General features: G+C 36.9%; 1 protein-coding gene across 5 annotated transcripts in view; it reads left to right on the forward strand.

Moving 5' to 3' along the window:
- The window catches only part of ADK (adenosine kinase), a 277815-nt gene that overhangs the window by 192722 nt on the left and 62210 nt on the right, over window positions 1–22883 (forward strand). For all 5 annotated transcript variants that reach the window (XM_027700143.1, XM_027700145.1, XM_027700146.1 and 2 more), the window contains one exon: window positions 4444–4614. In XM_027700143.1, the coding sequence (XP_027555944.1) occupies window positions 4444–4614 (171 nt within the window). The remainder of the gene's footprint in view (window positions 1–4443; window positions 4615–22883) is intronic.

A 22883-nucleotide genomic window follows, 5' to 3' on the forward strand; every position in this document is an offset into this window, starting at 1 on the left:
CCTCGTTGTGCAAACATTCCATGTATATAATCCAGACAAATTCAGTGTAAGCACGAGTTCAGTGTAAGCAAGGCTTCTGAGTTTGGGCAGAACACCTTATACAGAATTACTTTTTACCAAAGCCAGAGTTGTGCTGGCTTCATGAGGTCACCTCTTCAACACTCTCTGATTCTGTGCTGCTGACACTTTTGACACCCTTAATTTGCTGCCCTCACGTCTGCTGTAGCTAGTGCTGTAAGAGCTTAGTGTAGTCAGAAGAAACCTTTTAGGTCTATGTGTGATAAAAAAGAGAGAGATGGCTTTCAAAGACAAATTGCTTGTGTGTAAACTCACCAAATCCTTCTGGTAATGCTAGTGTTTACAAAAAAAAAAAGAAAAACTTGAATGTAAAAGACTATCCAATATTCACAGTACCTTGCCATATTTTAAAACGTGCATCAAAGAATTCCTAAATATGTAAAAGTGAGGTTAATATGATATTCTCTGTTGGCTCTGTCCACTACTGTCATGTGCATCTTAATATTGAATTTTGAAAGCTTTTAAATTACAAACAAGTGACTGTATCTCCCGTAGCCATGTCTCTGCAAAACAGTAATGTATTTTTCTTATTTCTTCTGTTTTGTCTCTCTTTATCCCACAAGTAAAATGTTTTGTTCTCTGCCAGAGGACTGTATTTAAATAAAAGGACTGCTTAAAGTGCATAAGAACAGTATTGCTGTAGTCCATGTGCACATACCAACATGCATACACATAATTCAGTCTACCATCCTGTTTTCCTGGTGTGTGTATTGGTTCAGCCTTGCTCTCTGGCTTGTGGTACAATGGTACCTTCCTCCTGGCATAAAAAAGACACTCATTACATTTTGAGCAGCAGAAAATAGTGGCACATCATGAAGCGGTAGCATCTGGTATACTCAGTCTCGGTAAGTGCACGCCAGGGGAATGCTGCGTGCTGCTAATATGTCTGATAGCCTTTAATGTTTAATAGGTTTTCTTAGTACAGTATTGCTGCCTGTCACTTCTGTGACAGCACTGCCCAATTATCACATGTCCTTCTCTCATAGAATCATGAAGGTTGGAAGAGCCCTTTAAGATCATCAACCCAGCACTACCACTGTAACCCCTAAACCACATCACCCAGATCCACACACCTTTTAATCACCTCTAGGGGTGGTGACTCCACCACCTGCCTGGGCAATCTATTCCAAAGCCTTACCACCCTAACAGTGAAAATTTTTTTTCTCAAATCTGATCTAAATCTCGCCTGTCTTGGTTTTAGGCCATTTCCTCTAATCCTCTCACTGCAGGCATGGTAAAGAGACCAACCCCCCCTCCCTACAGCCTCTTTTCAGGTAGTTATAGAAAGTGATGAGGTCCCCCCTGAGCCTCCTTTTCTCAAGACTAAACAAACCCAGGTCCCCTGGCTGTTCATCACAAGACGTGTTTTCTAGTCCTTTCACGAGCCTTGTTGCCCTTTGCAGCTCAATGTCCTTTTCAAAGTGATTGCCCAGAACTGAATGCAGCACTCGAGGTGTGGCCTCCCCAGTGCCGAGTCCAGGGGGATGATCACTGCCCGGTCCTGCTGGCCACACTATTGCTGACACAGGCCAAGGCATCATTGGCCTCCTTGGCCACCTGGACACACTGCTGGCTCATATTGTGCTGGCTGTCAACCAGCAACCCCTTCTTTCACTAAGATGGATAGATACACAGTAATTTCATTTTCCTATGCAACATAACTCTTCCAGGCTTTTGGAATATCCGTATATTAACTGCCTCATCCTTTGATCACAGGTATTTTCCTCATAGTTGTTTTAAAGTACCTCTGGGTTCTGAGGGTAAATCGGTTCCCAAAACTCTGAACTAGACTAAGGTGTGTAAGTAGCTATAGAACATCTGAGGAGCCTCTTAACCTTTTTGTTAATGGGAACAGAATTTCTTACTAGTGAAATAAAAAGTCTTTTATACCAGTGATACTAGGATACACTTATTCTCCCACTCAAAGCTGATGTTGGCTAACAGTTAATTGTTAGAGCAGGTAGAGTAGTTGGGTTAGGCATTCCTTTGTATACATCTGTCTGGACAAAAGCAGTGGCAGCTGCAAGAGCCTATGGACTGAGGTTCTAAGGAAGTCACAAAGTGACTTTGCTCTGAATCCCAGTGAGATATAAGAAAACCTGTTTGTTTTAGTGGGGTTCGTTCCTGTACACAATTGTAGCATGCTGAAGTAGGGTGGTCTGTGGCTTGCCTAGTTATAATTCAAACTTGGAGAGATGGGTTGCTGTAACTACACTGGTTATAGCTGCAATTGGATCCATTAAAAATAGAGAGAAACTTGATTTAAATACTTAAGGAGGGGGATTGAATTAGGTTTCTTTAAACCCAAATCTGTTCAGGTCAGATTTTATACATTTTGTCCCTACTTTGTTAATTCCACTGTGTTGATTATATTGCTACAACTTCATTTTACAAAGCAATGTTACACTTGGCAAAGAGTTTCTCATACACACAACTTGTGTTAATGTCAAACACTTATTTAAATAAAAATATAAATAAAGTCATGGAAGAATGCAATTAAATGGCAGAAGTGATTTTTAGGAAACCCAGAAGACAGAGCTATAGCCTTTGAGATTTCCTGGCCTTTACTTTGCAGGATCTGAAAAACAAGCTCTCCTATCTGTCTCTCAGTACTTTTATGTTGCCTTTCCAAAGAAAAGGGAGTTGGATTCAGGCCTGAGTTAGATCCCACAGGGATAGTGTTCTGTACCTTAAATTACAATCAGATGTATTTTAGTTCAGATGAAGTTTTTAGCCTAAAATTGGTAAGAAGCCTAATTACTTGACCAGGTTACTGTTTACGTAGACCACTGTAGAGCAATCTGTCATTTATCCACAGCTGGCAACATGTGTCCCTTGAAAGGTTTTTATTTTGTGTTTGGAACAGTTTTTACAAAATCCATCTCTGTTCATTAAATGAAAAACTAAAAGATGGTAGAGATTGCTATGGAGATAAGATGTTATATAAACTGTTCATTCTAATTCTTCAGAATGTAAAAATACCAAAGAAGCTTGGATGTTTACAGGCTTTCAGTTGTTCAAGGTATTAGTAACTCCACAACTTGCTTAGGATTCTTGTGCCCTTTGGACTTTTATTGTCAAGTAGTGAATTGTGCCCAGATTTTGAAATCAGTTGTGTATTTGATAGACTGAAGAGTGTGGAGTAAGGAGAAATAAATACATACACTCTCAAAGCAGTCTTTAATCTGTAGACTCTTCATTATATTATTTTTTCCAGTCCATAGAATGCCTAGGATGATCTGTTAACTAAAGTATGCAGGATAAAAATACAGATATTCTGTTATTTGAAGCATAATCATATGGATAAAAACTGGAACATTGTACTGTTTCAGTATTACACCTTGTGGAGTGTCTTGGTGGTGGTGTTCCAGATAGGACTGAGATGATGTTTTATTTGTCAGACCTTCCTCAAAGTTGTTTATTACTGTGCCTTAGACATTATCTCTGGCCTTAAATTTAACACTTGCTGCTCATGCTTGAAAATTGCTATCATTCACTGAGTTTTGAGAACAGTTAGTAAAAATACTTTTAGGCTTATAAAAACAAAACATACAAAACTTGTTTAATTAGTGCAAAGATTAAGCCTTTGTCTAGTTAGTAGACTAAGGAAACTGTAGGGGATCTTGACATGGCTCCTGGAACACATTCCAGGTTGAGGTCACATCTGCAATGCTAAATTCAAAATGGCAGCCTTGAACTGTTCTTTATACAGAGTTAAAATCAGCATTCACTGTTTAGTAGACAAGTAGTCATTTGTGGTTGAGTTCTGTTTATTTTGTTTCACAGTTGATACTTAACTTGAATGTTGATATTCTGAGTAAAGAAAAATATTTTTGGGAGAGGAGGGACAAATAAAATACATATGTGGAAATGAAAACCCCTAGGTTTTTCCTGCAAAACAATAACAACTGCTACAAAGTCAGCATATTCAAGACCTTTATTGTAAATAAGGTAATAATTTTTCAGGCAAGGGATTTCATTAGTCTTCTAGCTGTGTATAGAGCCATCATACTGGACTTCAGAATTAAACAGCACAATCTCATCGTCTCTATTACTATAAAGGGGCATTTAGAATTATATCACGGTTTAAAATATGAATGTTAGTCTTAGCTGCCATGGGAGAGTGTACTACATGGAATGCAGAGGTAGGGAGTTATGCTTAATTTTGGCAGTCTGTGCTAGGCATATGCAGATTTTTTGTCACCTCTTTAATACCTTAATGGAAAAGCAGTATTTCCCAGAAGTTTTTATCTGTGCACGTGTATGACAAATGTGAGTTGGGGGAGACTTTATAGGAACAGCATGCTTGATGTGGTACCTAATATGAAATTAGTAACATACATTGATTTGTTTGGATGCTTGCAGGGATTCTTCCTGACGGTGTCACCGGAAGCAGTATTAAAAGTGGCTACTCAGGCTTCTGCCAACAACAAGATCTTCAGCTTGAATCTTTCTGCACCATTTATTAGCCAGTTCTACAAAGAGCCTATGATGAAAGTCATGCCTTATGTCGATGTTCTTTTTGGAAATGAAACGGTGAGTCTTAAGAAATTAACTGACGTATTCATATCTCTTACACTGAGGTGTTTGTGTGTCAGAACCTGCTTCCCCAGAACACAGCTGTGCCAGGGGAGGCTCAGCCTGGACATCAGGAAGAATTTATTCGCTGAAAGGCTTGTCAGGCATTGGAACGAACAGCCCACAAAGGTGATGGAGTCACCATCCCTGGAAGTGTTCAAGAAACAACTGGACATGGCACTTGGTGCTACAGTCTAGTTGCTAGGGTGGTGATCAGTCAAAGGTTGGACTCAGTGATCTTGGAGGTCTTTTCCAGCCTTGATGATTTTATGATTCTCTGATTCCTGCTCCTTTTTTTATAGAGGGAATCTGACCATGTGAGGTGTCACTGCAAAATCAAATCTGTGGTCACTGGACTGGGATATTTCAATAGATGTCAAAAATGTCACTTGATCTGTTAGAGGTTTACAACCTGCTTATTCTCATGGGAAATACTCAACACATTGGCTGCTTTGGAATAACTGCCCATGTGCATGATGTACTCATCCTGAAGTTAAGTCTGCTGGAAGGAAACATATGAAGGGCTACTACTGAGCTTCTGTAACTTGATTCCATACCCATACTACTGCTATTAATAGCATTTTCTGTGATGAAGACAACTCTTTGGGGAGAAGTGAAAGGAGAAAACTGAGAAATAGATAATTGGTTTAAAAGGTTCTCAATGGTTTTATGGTAGATGGACTGGCAGTCCATCAAAGGAGGGCTTATCTTTGCTATGCAAGTTGGCAAACAGATTGCATGAAAGTCTGCCTGGAAGTCCATGTTAATAGATGAAATTAATTCAGATTTCACTCATTGTAGTGCTGTCACTTTTGATTTTTTCCCACTTTAGAAAGTGTTCTTAAATATTTATTAGTTTGCTCTGCAGAAAAGGTTGAAAAAAGCCTTGGAAAGTGTGACACACCTAAATGGAATGTGGGTTTGTCGCTCAAGATAACTACATGAGTACAGGAAAACTATGGAAAAGCGACTTACTCCTGTCAGTGGTTATTCTGATTGTGACAACAGGGACCTGCACCAACACAAGTCAGTCTTCTGACTATTGTCCACATGTCCACATTAGGGACAAGCATTGTTACAGATATAGGACTTAAAAAATTTAAAAATAAGTATTTTTAAAACAAAGAAAATTGCAATGTTTTTAAATGCAGTGGGATAAGCAAAATCTTTTTAACTATAGTTAACTACATATAAAAAGTATTTTCCAGACATGCTGCTATTCCTAACTGTTACCTTTATACATCTTTCATGATATACAGTCCTCACAAAGATGGTACTCAATATTTTGATTTAATAGCAGTGTAACATCGACACAAAAAGTCTTATCAGATTTCACAAATTACGTAATACTAAGTCCAGCCAATTTTGGGGTAGATGGGCTTCGTAGAAACTTCTGGGATTAAACCTTGCTGGTCTTCAATATAAATACTGCTGCATTGACCTAGTAGGATAATTCAGATCACAGTGGTTCATTAGGTGCTATTTTTTATAGGTTGTTACATTTTGTATATTTGTGTAATTTATAGGCAATAGTCCACTATAAGGTGACATGCCAATTTTAGAAATTATATTCAGTCTACGTAGATGTCCTATGTCATTTCAGTTTGTTATGATATTATTTCCCTGCTGTCATAAAATATTGGATAGGACTGTTGTGTTTGTTAAAGTTGAAAGACTCCCCCTATTTTCTGTGAATGATTTCTGAAGCATTTTGATGTCTTTCAAGATAATAGATGCTATTTAAACTTAAGTGAACATCCTTAAACTTGGCAGTACAATATATATTAATACTTCTGAGTACCACCCTCTTTGCTACTTATACTAATCATGGAACCCTTGTCATTTTTTGGCCTCTGCTTCCTGCCGTATGAGCTGGCTATTGCTGCTTTTGAGTTGTTGAAATGCTATTTGCGGTGGTTTATTCTCTTGTCTTCCTATGTGACTTGAAACCACACTCTTGGCATGATGTACTTCTAGTTAGGAGTAGCTGCTGTGTTTTCTGATTGTCAGTATTTCTGCTCCCTGCATATGCTTGTTGGTAAAGAGTAGTTGCAAAACTCAAGAGAAAGCTCATTCTGACATGTTGTGCCTTCTAGTAGCTTCCTCCTTCCTTAATTTCAGCTACGAGTACATTCAGGATTTTTTTTGTGTCTGTGTATGTCCTGATGGGCAATGAACCACTTCAGCTAGCCAACACCACATTTTTGCCCATTTAGTGTGATTTTCTTTTTCTTTTTGTTAAAATTTCCATCAGTGTAAGCGCACAAGTTAATATACAAGCAAGGCGTACTAACTGTTGTGGTTGTTACTTTATTAGTACAAACAATACTCTTAGACACAATTTTTATTCTTCCCTATATTTATCTTCACTCCACATTATAGACCAGTACAATTCTGTTGTTAAGCACTGAGCTGTTTATTTTTTGAGTAATACAAAAACATTCAAGTGCAGCAAAATTCCAAATTGCTGCCATTCCTAAACTAAAAACAATTGGCAAAGTGATTTTAAATTACATCTTCTACTTAAAAATTTACATCTGAATGGAGATTGGTTATTTCAAGTTTCAGCCAGATGGTAATTAAAATGGGCAAGTTATAAACCTCTCAGAATAAATGTTCTAGTTTAGAATGTAAATGCCAGCATACCCTTTACTGCAATGGAGTCATGGAATGCTGTGGTAACAACTCAGAACATGTATCAGTTTCAGCATTAACTCAGTGACCACTGGTGTTTTGATAATTTATTTAAATCCCTTTTATAACTACCTAAACATCTTGTCTCGGATTTTTGATATTTATTAACTGTACTTCGTATAATAAATTTAGTACAGAACATTCAGAAAAGGAATAATTATATGGTCATTGCTGCTAACCAATTAGGGTCATTCTGCAGTCATTATGTATCAATACATGACTGGAGAACTTGATTATTGTCATTGCTTTTAATTTTTATTAAATTAAGGTTTTTTTAATAGTGTCATTTTGCAAATGGTTCTTAGCAGTAATACCTTCCAAGCTACCATAATCACTGGATAATTAACCTGCCAGGATTAAGCACACTCTACTTTGCCTTAGGATGCTTAACTCTCAAATAAGGTCAATTATCTCCTGATGATAACTGCTTTGTCACAAGTTGCTGCTTAATTTGGCTGTAAAAGCTCACCTTAGAATACATATTTTACAACTCAAAGTAACTTTCAGTAACAGAATGGTCAAAGGAGTGAAAGCTTTGCAAGTGGCATGATTACACGGAGTTCTGGAATGTTTCCTACACAGAAATTATACTAGGCAAGTAAAGGAGACTAAATTTGTATATATTTCTTTCCCAGACCTCTTTCCACTTTCCCAGTTAGGGCTAAAGCTTGATGTCTCTGATATACTTGACCCATCAAAGTCAATAATGGGCACAGGAATCTGAATTCAATTTCCAGTCTCCCAAAAGATGTAAGTTACAATGGCATCTCCTCAGGGAAGGAACTACTTTGAGGGGAAACAGGCTGTGTATTTTTAGATGTGCAACTGGATAGCAGTTTCTTCAGAATTCAAGGGACACTGCAAGACTTTCACATGATTCATCCCTGCATATGACACCAATTCATGACTCAGAGGAATATTTGTTCATGTTGATGTGGTAAAGATCTTCTGGGTTCTCTTGCTATGTGTGGGCAGGGCATCACTGAGAAATTTTAGAATTTAGAAACTTTAGAATTACAGACATGCTGAGCTCCTCATTTAGGGCTTTACAACGAAAAGCAAAAGCCAACAATGTAACTTATGGTATACAGTGTGGAGCCATCAGTAGAAGTTGAGGAGGTTATGTAGAAGAGTAATTGTGAATTTTTCCAAAGTACAAATATAATAAACTAAGGTAACAATTATTCTTGGAAATTAGATCCTCATCCTCTGTACTGTAAAGAGCTGTTACTTCTAAACACCCAGTTTCTGAACAAATTAATTACAGGATTGTAAGCTGAAGTTCTGCAAAGACAAATGCATCTGTGAGCTCGTTGGGAAATTGATGCTGGTGTGACAGCAAATGCACTGAAAAGAGAGCAGGTTGTATGCAAGACTTGTACGTTTTAAGAAGCAATAACAATAGCTTTAGTGGTGGTTAGGAAGTTAGAAATCCTGGGCTTTAAAGAGATGGGTGCCTTTGTATGGAATGAGATATCAAACAGGTCTTGTCATCATTTCCTCTTCACAGTTATACTGAAAGAGTACATTGTGCCTCCTTTATTTAAAATATTTTCAAGTGAGTATCAAATACTAACAGAAAGATCCCTACAAATATAGGTGGTTTGGACACAGTCTTTAAGACCCTCTGTAAGCCTTTGTAAAGGCAAGTCTCTTTAGTGACATGGAAAATTCTCTTTAGTGGCAAGGAAAAACAGTAAATATAAAACTGAGGTTTTGGTGAGGTAATGTGCTCCTGATTTTAAACTTGCAATCAGTCTGTAGTTTTGTGCTTATTTTAACCAGGGGAATGAATGGAAATGCTGCTAAATTTTCTTGCGTGAACTATGTTCATCACAGTAGGATTTATACCTAAATGACAGTTTCCAAACAAACCGGTCTATTGCCTTGCCATAAACAACTTTCACTCCACATACTTTGATATATTACATTAAGATATGACACTGCAGACAACCTTCAGTCCCATCTGCAAATTTCCTCTGCTGCATTATCACCTGGGACCAGACTGATACCTACAGGCTTAGGAATCTGCCCACAGCCCACAGGAATCTTGAATGAGACATAACCACTTTCATAAGATAAATAAGCCTCATGGTGATTCTTTTCAAACTAGCGTGCATTCGTAATGGCCTAAGTGAATTGATTTGAATTTACACTGTGCAATTGCTACTGTTTCTAGACCTAGCATATAGCTTCCCACAACTGCCTGAATGTACTGTCACATTGGTGAGTTGTCTGATTCTGAGGAAAGTATTAAGAAGTAAAAGTCAGGAGAAAATCAGGTGGCAGATGTAATTTGGTGTGTGGAAGAAAGGAAATAAAGTTTGACTTTCAATAATGAAAGAGAGACCAACATTTCAGTCTGTTCTCCTGTATCAGATGGTACCAAGAAGTAACAAACATAGCAAAGGATGACTGGTCATGCCATAAATATCACCAAATTGATGTTTCTGTTTGAAGTATTTACAAGTAAAGATTTACAATTATTTTTAAATGTTTGAAGTTATTAGTAGAAGGCAAATACTAGATCATATTTGAAAGTGAGTATCTTGAAGAGGCTTATTTTACTGTACTGCTAACTTGCATATTTGTTACATAAGGAGCCCTTAAAAAACAGGTTTTTTTAGCTTACTGGACCTGATCCATATTGAGCAGTTATTTTCAGTCAGTGGTTGTTTGCAAACTGTCATCCTTGGGAGTTCAGCCTTTACCTTGAGCTTCTACATCTTTATTCATTTGGAATTAAGTTTTCAAAAACATTAATCATCTTAAATGAAATTAAGTTGGGTGTCAGTGTTTTGCATTTCAGTTTGTATGTGAGTATTTTCTTTTTCCTTATGCTTTCAGAAGTTCTCAGAGACTTGCCCCACAGGTGAGGGTAATTATCTTCAGTTCGTAGGCTGGGTGAGAGACTGAGCTTTGCACAGTTCCCTACAGGGAGTCTGAGGTTCAGTTAAGAATCGTAGTCAGATATTCTGACCCAGTTTGTTAAATACACGTGGGAAAAAATTTTGTAAGGAGACATCTCATCTTTCCTTCTATTTTAACAGGTAAAGGTTTTTAGGGTCAGCTGCTGCTGGTGTTTGCTTTTCTAAACTGCAGTAAACAGACAGTTCTTTCCTTTTATAAATCCTACATTTAGGATTTCTGCAGTCTTTAGAGGGAGCCTGGGAATTAAAAAGTGTTATTCTGAATGGAGAAAATAAAAATATTATTTTTCTTTGATGTCTTTGTACAATTTGGATGCCTATTTCCTGGTGCAGGTGTTGTGTTTTCAATTATGGGACAGCTATGGCATTGTAATATTACTCCTTAATTCATGAAATTAACTTTCTCAGTTTTGGAATATCTAATAAACTGTGGCTATCTGAAAAATGAGAGCATCTCTAGCACAAGGGAGGTGGATAATGTCAATGGCGTGTTGCAAAGATGTGCTGTGGGAAGGATGCTGAAACAGCCCAAGGCTATTTCAGCTGCAGACACTGAATCTGCTTCTCCTTCTCTCCTCTCTCTTTTTTTTTCCCTTTTTTTCCCTCCCATGTGAACTGCGGTGGCTCTCTAAGATAAAATGCTTTTAAATCATTTCCCAACCTTGCAGCCATTTCTGATAAAAGCCCTGTTATCTGAAATGATATGAATCACTGTGGAGTTAATCATACCTTATACAACATATTTTGTTGTGATTCATTCTGTCTCAATTAATCATCTTATTTATCTACATTGTCTCAGCTGCTGCACTGAAATTCATGAGTAATAAGCAAGTAATTATTTTAGTATAGTTTACCTAGTACATTATGAATGAAAGGAAAATTGAGAGCCAAGTGTTTAAATTTATGTATAGCACTGCTTTCAGCTAATGTCTAGATATTTAAGCAATTTAGGAATCCTATCTCAAAAAATGGCTTTCCTGTTACAGAAAACAAGCAGGTATTTAGAAGCAAAGTTTATACTTTCCAATTGACTTCACTTCTTAAAACTAAAAATATTTCCTGATAGTCTCTCAGAATGCTTAGGGATATTTATCCTTCCTTATACTATGCAGTGTTGAGATACATTTAAGATTGTGAATACTGGAGAGCTTGCAGCACAAGACAGAACGTGTCCTGTGAGAAAGGAAGGCAGATTCCACTGTATTTCAGCAGCTTGTGTTTGATTGACAATGATTGATAACCCTTTTCACTTTGTTGCACTTCCCAGAGCATCTCATAACACTTCATAAACATTAATGCTCAGGATAAACCAAAAAGGTGGGTGTGTAGTCTTGTCTGTTTTACAGGTGGACAATTGAAAGGTTATTTGCCGAAGGTCACACCAACCAGGAACAAGCAAAATTGAGTTCTAACTTTTTTCTTCAATTAAGTGTCCTGAGATGTTGTCAGCTGCTGGCTACATTTTGGACAAAATTCACCTGTCTGGAGGAAAAGAGGTGTAGAACTTGGCTTTTCAATGTAATACTACTATATGTCTCTGACAGCCCTTTGAAGGTGAACTGCATACGCCTTTTCAATAATCAGATCACTAGGGCAAAAAAATGGATAATATATAATATCTAGTATATAATTTAAGAAACACAGAAAATAAGAGAATAAAATTGAGTTATGCAGTTGATAAGAACTAGAAGAATGGAGGCAGAAATGTTCACAAAAACTTCTTTAAATCAGTGTAAATTCAGAACAATGCAATTTCACAGATATTTGCAGATAACAATGCAGGTGAAATATGTAAGTTATAATAAAGGTTTGTTTTCCAATCCAGCTAAGGTTAATTCAGTGCCTCCACATTTCAAGCTCTGTTTAGGGCAGATGTAGCCAGTTTCTGATTCAGAGTATTATTAGGACATGCTAAAGCCTTTTATGCCAACATATACTGGGGATTCTCCATTGTTACAGGCAGTCCTTGCAGTGGATTGTCCATTCAGTGCCATGTTACCCCCGTGGAAAGCATCTAATGTGAGCTGACAGGTGAGCTCTCCCCTGTCCTTATCACATGATGTCATCTGCCCCCTTTACTCAGATTCAGCAACTTTATGTCCATGGCATAGTGGGCTGGACTACTGTTGAATCACTGAGCTGGTCCAGCTTTCCCAAGCAACATGATCACTAGATCTGACTAGATGAGAGGGCAGTACATGGTGGTAGAAAGGACTTTGAAAGGGAAAGCCTGATAACTTCTCTGTTTCATGAGATCTAGCCAGGCAATGCTGTTAGGGTCTCCCAAGCAATACAGCAAAGAAACACAGTTGGGGTCACTGACTGACTTCAATGCATAGTATTTACAGCAATATCCTTTTTTATTCTGACTTATGTTATGTGTGCAGCCAGTCTAAATAGTTTTATCTGCAGGTATTTGGTTGAATGTTATTATGCATGGATGAGTTCAGATATTAGCTGTAAATGTTTTTGGACAGCAGCTTTTATATAAAAGAGACCTTTTTTACCTAAAGAGTATGTATTGATACTTGCTTTGTTTATAAATTTGAGTCTGAACAAAGTGTTCTTGAAAGGGGAGAAGAGGGAAGGATAGTCAAGGAACCAGTAATAAGACTATGATGATGAACAAAATCTTGGAAACCTACTTTAGGGGTTTTGGAATAGAATTGGCAATATCTTTATTCTGTTAACCTATTTTTCTATGATATTACATAGCACTGTGTTTTCAAAACTACAGTTTCAACCTTGTTTTTTTATCATGTTATCTTTCTCTGTCAAAACCTTCCTTCACTCTGTTTATATAGCTCATATAATATTTTTATTCCATCCAGACTGTTTCCAATCTGATTACAAATCTATTAACTAATTTCATTTTTCTGACTTTCTTCAACGAAGAAGAGCAAACCTAGGCATTTGAACCTCTCTTCTTTCTAATTAGTTATATAACCTTCCTTCACTGGGGTCTCTACTGTAGATTTTATAAGAATAAATGTAACCCATTGATGTTTCCTTAAGACTACTGAAAAGTTGCTATGTATAAGTAAATTAACGCAAAAAAATTTTTTCCTTCATGCATTGACATATATGTTGAAGGTATTTAGAACTGATTTATGCTAAACTACTGCTGATTAAAATCTATATTTTAATTTTTAATTAGAATTTAGAGTAAAGACATTAGAGTTTACAATTTGGGACATTTTCATTGATTAAATTTACTAATTATACAATTAAAACGTAATTTATCCCTCTTGTAAATGACATTAAATGGAAAACTAAATGTGCAATATATTATGAAGCATATGCAATGGGTCATAAATGTATGTAAGAGTTGCAAAAATATTTTACTAATTTCTAAACTTTTTTCAAAGAGTTGTCATAAAGGCAGGAAATAAGCTTGTAAAAGAATTAGAAAAAATGCAACTGCAGATACCTAACGTATCTGAAAGATACATAAAAGCATCCATGGTTTTCCCAAAGGCACGAATTGATCTCCAAAACCTTGCCTTATTTATAAACTTAAGCCACCCCATTTACAACAGCCTTTGGGTGACAATTTTGCAGCCACATGAAAGTGTCTCCTTAAGCTATATTTTCAGGTTTAGTGGTCGTATTCTGCCTTACAATACCATTTGTTTAAGTACTGACCTCCCAGGGAAGCAACGTGGAGAAATTGCTTTGCTCTATAGGATTTTGTTCTAAGTTAACAAAACTTATCCCTCCTAGTCATTACATTTTAATTTTTTTAATTCTCCACCAAAATGATCCACGAAGCCTTTACTGTAATGAAACTACTGCTAATCCATGTGTGATAAGTAACATTAAGTCAACCTTCGACTCCTTATATTCCGTGTCAACCAACAACATATGCAATCCCGTTAGAGAAACACGCATGACTCAGTTTGCTTTCCATGCTAAAGTGGTTTCCAGGTGAAGGAGCTTTCCTCTGAAGGAGAGAATTGTAACAGTCTAATGGTTGGGACAATTGAAATTTTGTATTATATAAAACTGTGTGTTAGTTGGTTAGTTTTCTAACTGTGCAGAGGGGGACTCCCTACTCTGAACTTGAAATTCAACAAACAGTTGTGTTCCTCATCTTCAGTTCATTTCATTTGGAGGCAACAGTTTCACCTGTAGTACATTGCTTCCTTCCACCCACAGCTAAGGAGAAGGACTTCCCCTCCATCCTTACAGAGGAACTGGCCATCAGTGTCTGCTTCTGGTCCGAGCCTTAGAGCCAGCTGGTTCTCCCTGCTCCGTAAGGACATGGACTGTCCTTGTCAAAAAGCAAAAACCTTTAGCATTTGAGAGACCCACCTGAAAGCAATGGGAAAGTGGTACACATGCCAATGGAAGACCCTTAGGATACCCAATTAACCTGTCCTTTGTGATACTTTTCAAGCTGTTCTTCTGTTGTCAAAGTACAGCCTTGCTAGGCTGTTTGAAGATATCCCAAATATCTCTGGAATTAGGAGTTTTATTTTAATTTTTTCTGATGCTAAAGATTGATATCTCGATTCAAGGGAAACTCATTATTTTTATTGAGAAATTCTACTTCTTCATCTTGATATTATTGTCCTTTGAGTCTAAGCCACTCTGCAGGTCAAGAGCTTGTTCATTTCTCTTTCCCTGTGACTGTCCTTCTGAATGATTCTATTTTTGTAAATCTAAGAGACCAAGCTATGGACAGTATCTTTGATCCCTGGCAGGTAGGAGACCTCACAGAATTAGGTTCTCTTCAGGATCTCTTTTAATGCAGTGTGTTTCTCCTCTGGAATTCCTCTGAGAGACCAAGGTATTTTTATCTTGTCTATCAGACTGTTGACCTTTCCAGGTTGTGCAAGATTCTTCCTTAAAAGAACTGGAATTTTTATGAGAAATGAAGTTGTAGCCATAAAATGTGTTGTTGGGGCAGTCCTGATTGCTCTGTAAGGAGGACCTTCCTGCAATTGGAAAAATATCTGAAATTTCGTGGAATTGCAGGATCTTTTACCATCAGTTTACCTGTTTTTCCCTAATTTTTTTTGAAACATGTATGACCTATGTGGATGGATAGTCAGATGGTCTTAACACACAGTATTTGATATACATGTTATTTTGGAGCAGCTATGATTAACATGTCTTTTTCCTCTTGTCGGAATTTCTACTAGAGCAGGAAATACATCTGTGAGTGGTCTTGGACACATACCAGTTTCAGATAAATGGATCAGTCAATTTAAATTCTGCATATATAGTTGCCAAACACTATGCATTTAATTTGAACATCAAAGTAAATGCCAGATTTGGATGGAGCTGCATCTTGGTATATGTGAATTACGATAATGAGTCAAACTACTGAATCTCACTGCTCAAAAAAGAACACTCATCATCTGGAACCAAATATCTTTCTTCTAGAATCTAAACTCGTGAAAAGAACTGAAGAAGTAGACAGCCTTATGCTGACCAGTTGTAACCCATCTCTGAACATGCATTATCTGAAAGGTGGGTGGACACACTTGGGAGTGTTCTGAAGTGTAGAATGGTGGCGGGTGGACCCAATATTTAGCGTAAACCATGGAAACCATGAGTTTCAGGAGTCCATATTAACTCTACTTGCAGATGAGTTCCTTTCATATTTCAAACAAGAACTTTGTGTCTCAGGATGAGTGGAGCATGTATATATTTCAGGTAGACCAAGCTAAAATCAAGATCAAAGTGTTTAATGTGTTACAGATATGTTCTTGGGATAATGTTTAAGTTGGCCTAGAAATGACAATGTAACTCATCCCAAAGTTATCTTTTTATTTATGGTAAAGATATCAAGTATTTTAGGGGAGAATCTTCATTGTAACAGACTTTATTCAAACAATACCTATTCATTTAGCACATCTTCCATTTGAGTTGTTTATTTTAGAAAGTTAAATGTCAATTTTACTTTTTAACGAACCTTCACCTCTACCATTCTTAACAGGTTCTCTTTATTTTTATTTGGAATTTAAAAATGCACTGTGTAAAATACTGCAACGTAAATTAACAGAAGTGAATTACTTTGGAGGGCATTTGTATAGATTTAGAGTGAGAGAAGAGTATGTACTAGGTTAATGAGCAATGTTTCTAGACCAGGAAAATGCTTAATTCAGGAGTAAGCTGTGCAGACATTCTGTCTTGTGGATGTTATTCAAGGTAACAACTTTTAGAACAGTGTCTCATGTAACAAAACACAAAGCAAGGCAAACCTCTAATTTTTCTATTTCAAAATCTTGTATACCTAGTGATACAGTAATGATTTTTTAGGTGTATGGAGAGAATTGGGTAATTTGTATGTGGAAAGTTTTCTAATGGATTTTTTTTTAATTAGAATTGAAAAAATGTTTTCAGTGCTACTGTTTTGTTCATCTGTTAATAAGATCTCCTGCAATTAATCCTTGTTCAGGATTATGAGTAAGAAAAATTATACTTCATGTAGATAAAATTCACAAAAGTAGATTTGAAATATATCCAATTCATCCTGCAAACTGTTTGAAATGTAACTAATTTTGTCTATGTTAAGCTGCTCCGACAGTGTTGTTAATTTAAATCAACATCCAAGTAAGTTACGATGCTTAACCTTTTCGTAACATTTCCTTAACTACTTTTTTTTCTTGTATATTTCTTGCATTTCATTTTTCTGGAATCAAACACATCATACCCAGCCACAGCCAGGAGTGCAAATTTGGTATAACTCTGCAATGTTTTCCTCTTTTAATTCCACATTTTCAAACACTTCTATGGATCTTACGTTGCCCACAGCTATGTGGAAGGTATAACAAGGTCTTGGGCAGTACTTGTGACTGAGTTACTGCTCTCTGTCACCAGCCAGCTTCTGTGCTCTCAGCTGCCCCAACCAGCCATCCTTCTGGAATAAACCAACCTGTGAAAACCATTTCCACGTTCCTGCTCCCAGTAATCTCTCTGCAAATCTGAAATGCCTCCTTGGTATTGTACTGGCCAGAGACATAAGGTGTGCAGTGCTCAGCCTGCATCAGTATCTTTGGTCCTTGGATGGCTGTAAGTGGAAGACTGACAATATTGGACAGGGGAGATCCCCAGCTTGCCAACAAGGCACACACAACTTACTGCTTACCAATGAAGACCTCCAGGATATTAAGCCTTACATATGTGTTTACCATTTATCGGTAAATTATTAGGGGATAACTTTAGAAGATTTCTAAAACATTTTCCCCTGAGCCTCATACAACTTCCTGACCTTGAAGGCGTATGAAAAATTGTATCAATAAAATGGTTAAATTCTCTAAAACAGTTTTTCTCTGAAACGTATCATGTACAGGATATATGATGGGTTGGCATGTTAAAATGGTTTTGTGGAACCTTTTCTAAGGCATCTTGTTTGCAAATTGACAATTTGAATAATGTGTCTATCCCAAGACAGCTTTTCTAAGAAATCATGTGGGGTTTTTTTCTTGCCTATCTTCTACCTTTATTATTACGGCAGTTAACTTTATAGATGATGTTTGGAGTTCTATACACTGTACGAAACAGAGTAAGAGGCATGTCCTGTTCTGAGAAACTTACATTTTAAACAGAGATATCAAACAAAAGACTGGAGAAGTAATGACCAGAGAGAGGTGAAATGTCATAATAATGATGATATGCTTGTTCAGTGCCATTACACAGTGTAGCTAGGGTTTTTGCTCTGTAGTCTCATATATCAATTTTTAAAAGAAAAGCAATGAATGGAAAAGAAAAAAAAAGTAATGATGGTCTATGCTAAGGCTAGATATATGAGTCCCTTCACTATAGATTTTTTTGTTTGCTTTCTTAAATATTATAGTCTTAAATATCATGCAGAATTAAAGCAGTTCATGATCAGTTAAAATTTCAAATATTTAAGACAGCAGTATTTAAGATTAACTGTTTTCCATTTACTGACTGTTACTTGGAACCAAAAGAATCTTGTATTTTTATAAGCATAGTAAGCTACACTGTTTTTCTTTAAACTTTAGAGTATGAATTATATTCCTATAATGACAGCTGCAGGGTGGAATGTTTTAACACACTGGAGTGAGATATATCTTGGACACATTCTTGGTATCTTAAGTTCAACATGCTCCATATGGTGCCACTGAGCCAGTGATTTTGAAGAAAACAGTTAAAGACTGCTGAAACAGCGTAAAATACAAATTAGTCTTTGCTGTATAAGTAAAAAAAATTCACTGTCAATCTTTTCAGCTTTCTGCATGAATACTTCCAGCAACTTTTAATAGTAGTCCCCATGTTTTAAAACAACTGTTGAATTCTAACAGAACAGAGTGAAAGATTGCGGGCTAAGAATACACTGATTGTATTATGCCTAAGTCTTATGCAGGAGAGCAAAGGGAAGGGAGGTTGGGCTTCCCTGTATTGCCACATTAATCTTTAATGTGGCAGCAGGGATTGTGTGATGCAAGATTTGTGAAAGGTTCATTGCTCTTTGTTAACTTGGTCCTCTGTCAGCACAAGAGCACCATGAAAGAGCTGTGTGTCAGGGAGGTGTCTCTGTCCTACTGCTGAGAATAGTAATGATAGAGTATCCTGTAGTAAAACTATATAATAACTATTGTTACTACTAAAATATTTTACTGTTTGGAGTACTGAATTATCTAGGAATTATGTTTTCAGAACGCTGCACTTTTTTCATGTAAGTTTTCATTTGCAGATTCAAGACAAGTAGGAGTTAATGTATGAATAACTTGCTTGTCTATCTTTTAATGTAATTGGATTTTTTTCAGTATAAACTTAACCCTGGGTTTTCTGAATTTATATTCATGCTTGTGGATTTCAAAATTGTTATAGCATACTTGCAGTTATTAATACTGAAGTTATTGACTCATACCCTGATTTTTGCTGTATATTGATGTAGTTTTTTCCATTGTTATTAGTAATAATATATTGTTATATAATAATTATATATAATTGTAGTTATAGAATGTGTTAATAATAATAATTTTTATATTATACCATAATAATATCATTATTATCATCATCAGTATGGCTTTTTTAAAGCACCATACATGGACTCCAAACAAAAAACCCAAGGATTAAATAGCAGTGCAAAAATTCTACCTCTCTCAACCTTAAATCATTTTGTATTGGTGTTGGCTCATAAGAACAGGTTTTCAAATATAACAGAGCATAAGACAAACAGCCACAGTACACCAACCTGTTAACCTGTACTTGTGTACCTTTTCTATCAGCATAGTAGCATAATGAAGTGAGAGCATTACTGATGAATGAAGCCTCTGAGGAGGTGATTTGTGGAGTTATATTAATGTGAAATTGCACATTACAGCCTGAGTTGATCTAGGAATTTACTGCTGGAGGAAGATGGAGACCTTGCTCCCTATTGGCCCCCATTTTCAGACTTGTAACTTCTGTCTCAGGTTCCCTCTGTACAGAGTAGCTAAGGCAGCAGAGACATAGGGGATATTTTAAAGTAAAGGCCCAAGAGGGTGTGGCCACATTATTTTTTTGAACAGGGATGTAATTTGAGACAGTCCATCTGAAAAAAAAGAAACCAAAATACAGTCCTTGGGCTTCTTTTTTTCAGAGCAAAATTGTTACAGTCTTTAAAATCATGAGGCAAGGACTGACAGGTAACTAGAATTTTAGTGGTCCCATATTAGGGCTACCTGCACTGTTGTAGTCCCTCTAGATATAATTAGATAAAACAATCATGAATAGTTTGTGTAAATTTCCAGCTTTAAATGTAGCCTGACTGTCAAATTTCAAACAATAATTACTTATGACATTTGTCAAACCTTTTGGGGTACAGCCAGTGTGTATCTGTGGTAAAGGACCTAGTTGCCAATGTATTCATAAATAAAGTTCTTGTACACTCTCAGAAAGTACATTCAAACCATGTACGGTTTTGACACAGTATTTTTCATAGTAAACAGAGGTCAAATATTTGCTTTCAGTGAAAAACAGAACTTAATATTGGCATTAGAGTCATGACCAGAACATGAATGATACATTAAGGTGGATGCTTTCTCATCACACATAAAATTAGCACCTTTTCTCTTTTTGTCTTGCAGCAGTTGGATTCTCTAGTTTAAAAAGGTGTCTGTTGATGTTGATCCAGTCACTGGACATACACTGGTATATGTTCTATTAAAGACTTATTCAGCTGTACCTCCCTCATCATTGATAACTGTGCAGGCCTTCCAGTCTCCATGGCCATCCTAATCCATATGATATGATGGTATAATGCAGCTGTCATAAAACACTATCCCCTTTATTTCAGAAACATAAAACTCCCGAGCCATATACATAATCTAACCCAAGGAAATGATCCCAAGGGATCCACTTGACCCATCAGTACTGCCTTCGTTCTCTGCCAGGGGTAGACTGGTCCCTTTGGTTCTCTGCTCAGCAGGATTACAGTCCTGGTCTAAATTGAAAGACAACTGTGCTTCTCTTCTCTGAGTATCAGTTCATTGGCACTATGTGTGAGAAGCCTGTGTTAAGCTACGTGTTAATCTTGCATTTCACTGTTCCAAGACGAGTTTGTGAATGAAAGATGTAACAGTGGTGTTATATTGCTCTGCTGGGACAAAGGGAGAACCTCTTTAGGCCAAACATTCTTTATGCTGAAGAGCAGAGCATGAAAGGAGACCAAAACCTTTTTCTGCCCATTACTGCTATTTGCTGAAGGAGTTCTTTTTTAATTGCACATCTCAGCCATTGGTGGATTATTTGAGGAGAAGAGGAGACAAAGAATAAGGGGAAGACTTGAGAACACCCATTGGAGCTCTCTTCCTGAAATTGGCTCTGTATTTCCCAGAGATGGAGAGATTTCTTAGCATTTCAGACCTTCCACAGCAGCTCAACCTTGCCTGAGTGCAAACCTGGGAGTGATTTTCTTTATCCAGGCCAGAAGCCTGTTCATAGTTTGCTACTTACAGGCCAGTAAATTACTTCTTCAAAAAGTTCCTGTTTTGATAAATTGATGTGCTTGTGTGTTTGCACTATATTATGTAAGAGGAGCCTTGTCATCTTATTGAAATAATAAGGCATTGAGAGATACCAAGTATTTATGGCTAGATTTAACGATTTTAAAGGAAGGAAATTATTGCAGCCCCAGGGCAACAGTAACTTACATAGTGACAACTTATACATGTTTTATGTACCTATTTACTTCAATGTTCACTACAAAAGTGTAGTTACCATAGCAATGACCATGTCACCAGATTGCTTTGCTAGTTCTGAAATACAAAATACCCAAATGCCACCTGAACCGTGATTATTTTCTGCACAAGTACTGAAAGTAGAAGTTGAGAGTATCACACACTTTTCTAAACAAATAGTTACACACTGATTTACAGAAGGCCTTATGTTGCAAATGTTAGCATCCCTAATATTGTAAATCCTTGGCTACCAAGCTGAAGGAAAGCCTCAGTGGCTTTTAACAGCAGAGCCTCCACTAGTATATACTTAACTCTAGGCTCCTGTGAAATATTGGTACTTACCTGCAGTATTTCAAGAAAATAATGTGGGGTATTCAGGAAGACATTTTCTCTAAGTATGAACTCATAAACAAAGCTGTCTTTTGGCTAATCACAGGTTGTTAGTGTTAGGTAAAATAGCATTGCAGAAAGTGGTGTGATTTTTACCTACTGCTTCTTTGACTTTAGAAATGGCAAATTTATGAAGCATTTAGGTGGTAACTTCTATACTTTGGTGTGCAGCTCATTAACACCAGTAGAATTGAGAAGCCAAGTACTAGATTTTCCAGATCATCATTAAACACAGTGGTGAGTTACCTCAATGTGACTTGTGACTGTGGGCAAGTGAAGGTGAAAAGTCTTTTATCACAGATCTAGGTTGCTGCTTCTTATAGTTGAGTTATGTTTTCTCATTTGTGAGATGTGAGCTAACATGTAATAACATGTATATATGATAATTGTGAATACGGATATTTGAAGAAAAGCAGTTTGTAGGACTGCAGACTTAATCCACCATTTCAGTCATTCTCCTTTAATAAAGACTTGTCTATACAGAAAAATTAATGTGAACTGAGATAGCACATTATTTTAAGCACAACAGCTTTAACTCAGATTTGTATTGTGTCCATTTGTGGACAATCTTATGCTGGAACAGGAGTGGTTTGTTCCTGTTTAACTTACTTTGAAAATGTGTTTAACAAAAGAGGAACAGGGCACATGAGTTATTGAACAAACATGTCAACACTTGGAGCCAGCCATTAGCAATTCCATGTGAAGATGCAAAAGTAAAATTGATCTACATTCATGCAATGGTTGATCTCATCTTCCTTGCATCGTGTAGTGTCAGAATTCTTCCCACAAAGAAGGAATCTCACTTCACTGGGTAGGAAAGTGGACATGGTGCTGTTAGGTACTACATTTATCTGTAGGGGTTGTAGTGAAGAGCTAGAAAACTACTTTAACTGGGAAGTTTGATCCAACCTGCTTAAGTCCTTGAACTGGAGGTGGAGCCCCAGTGGTTCAGATTCCAGCTCTATTTAGCAGTGCTGCTGTTTAGACTCTTTCAGTGTGATCAGAGACACCCAGAGGAAAATTAAGTCTTAAATTAGAAAGAAGGACACTTTTTTACACAGTTTCAATGTTG

Source organism: Neopelma chrysocephalum, unplaced genomic scaffold, assembly GCF_003984885.1.
Source record: "Neopelma chrysocephalum unplaced genomic scaffold, ASM398488v2 Primary Assembly neopelma1_143, whole genome shotgun sequence".
NCBI classification, from domain to species: Eukaryota; Metazoa; Chordata; class Aves; order Passeriformes; family Pipridae; genus Neopelma; species Neopelma chrysocephalum.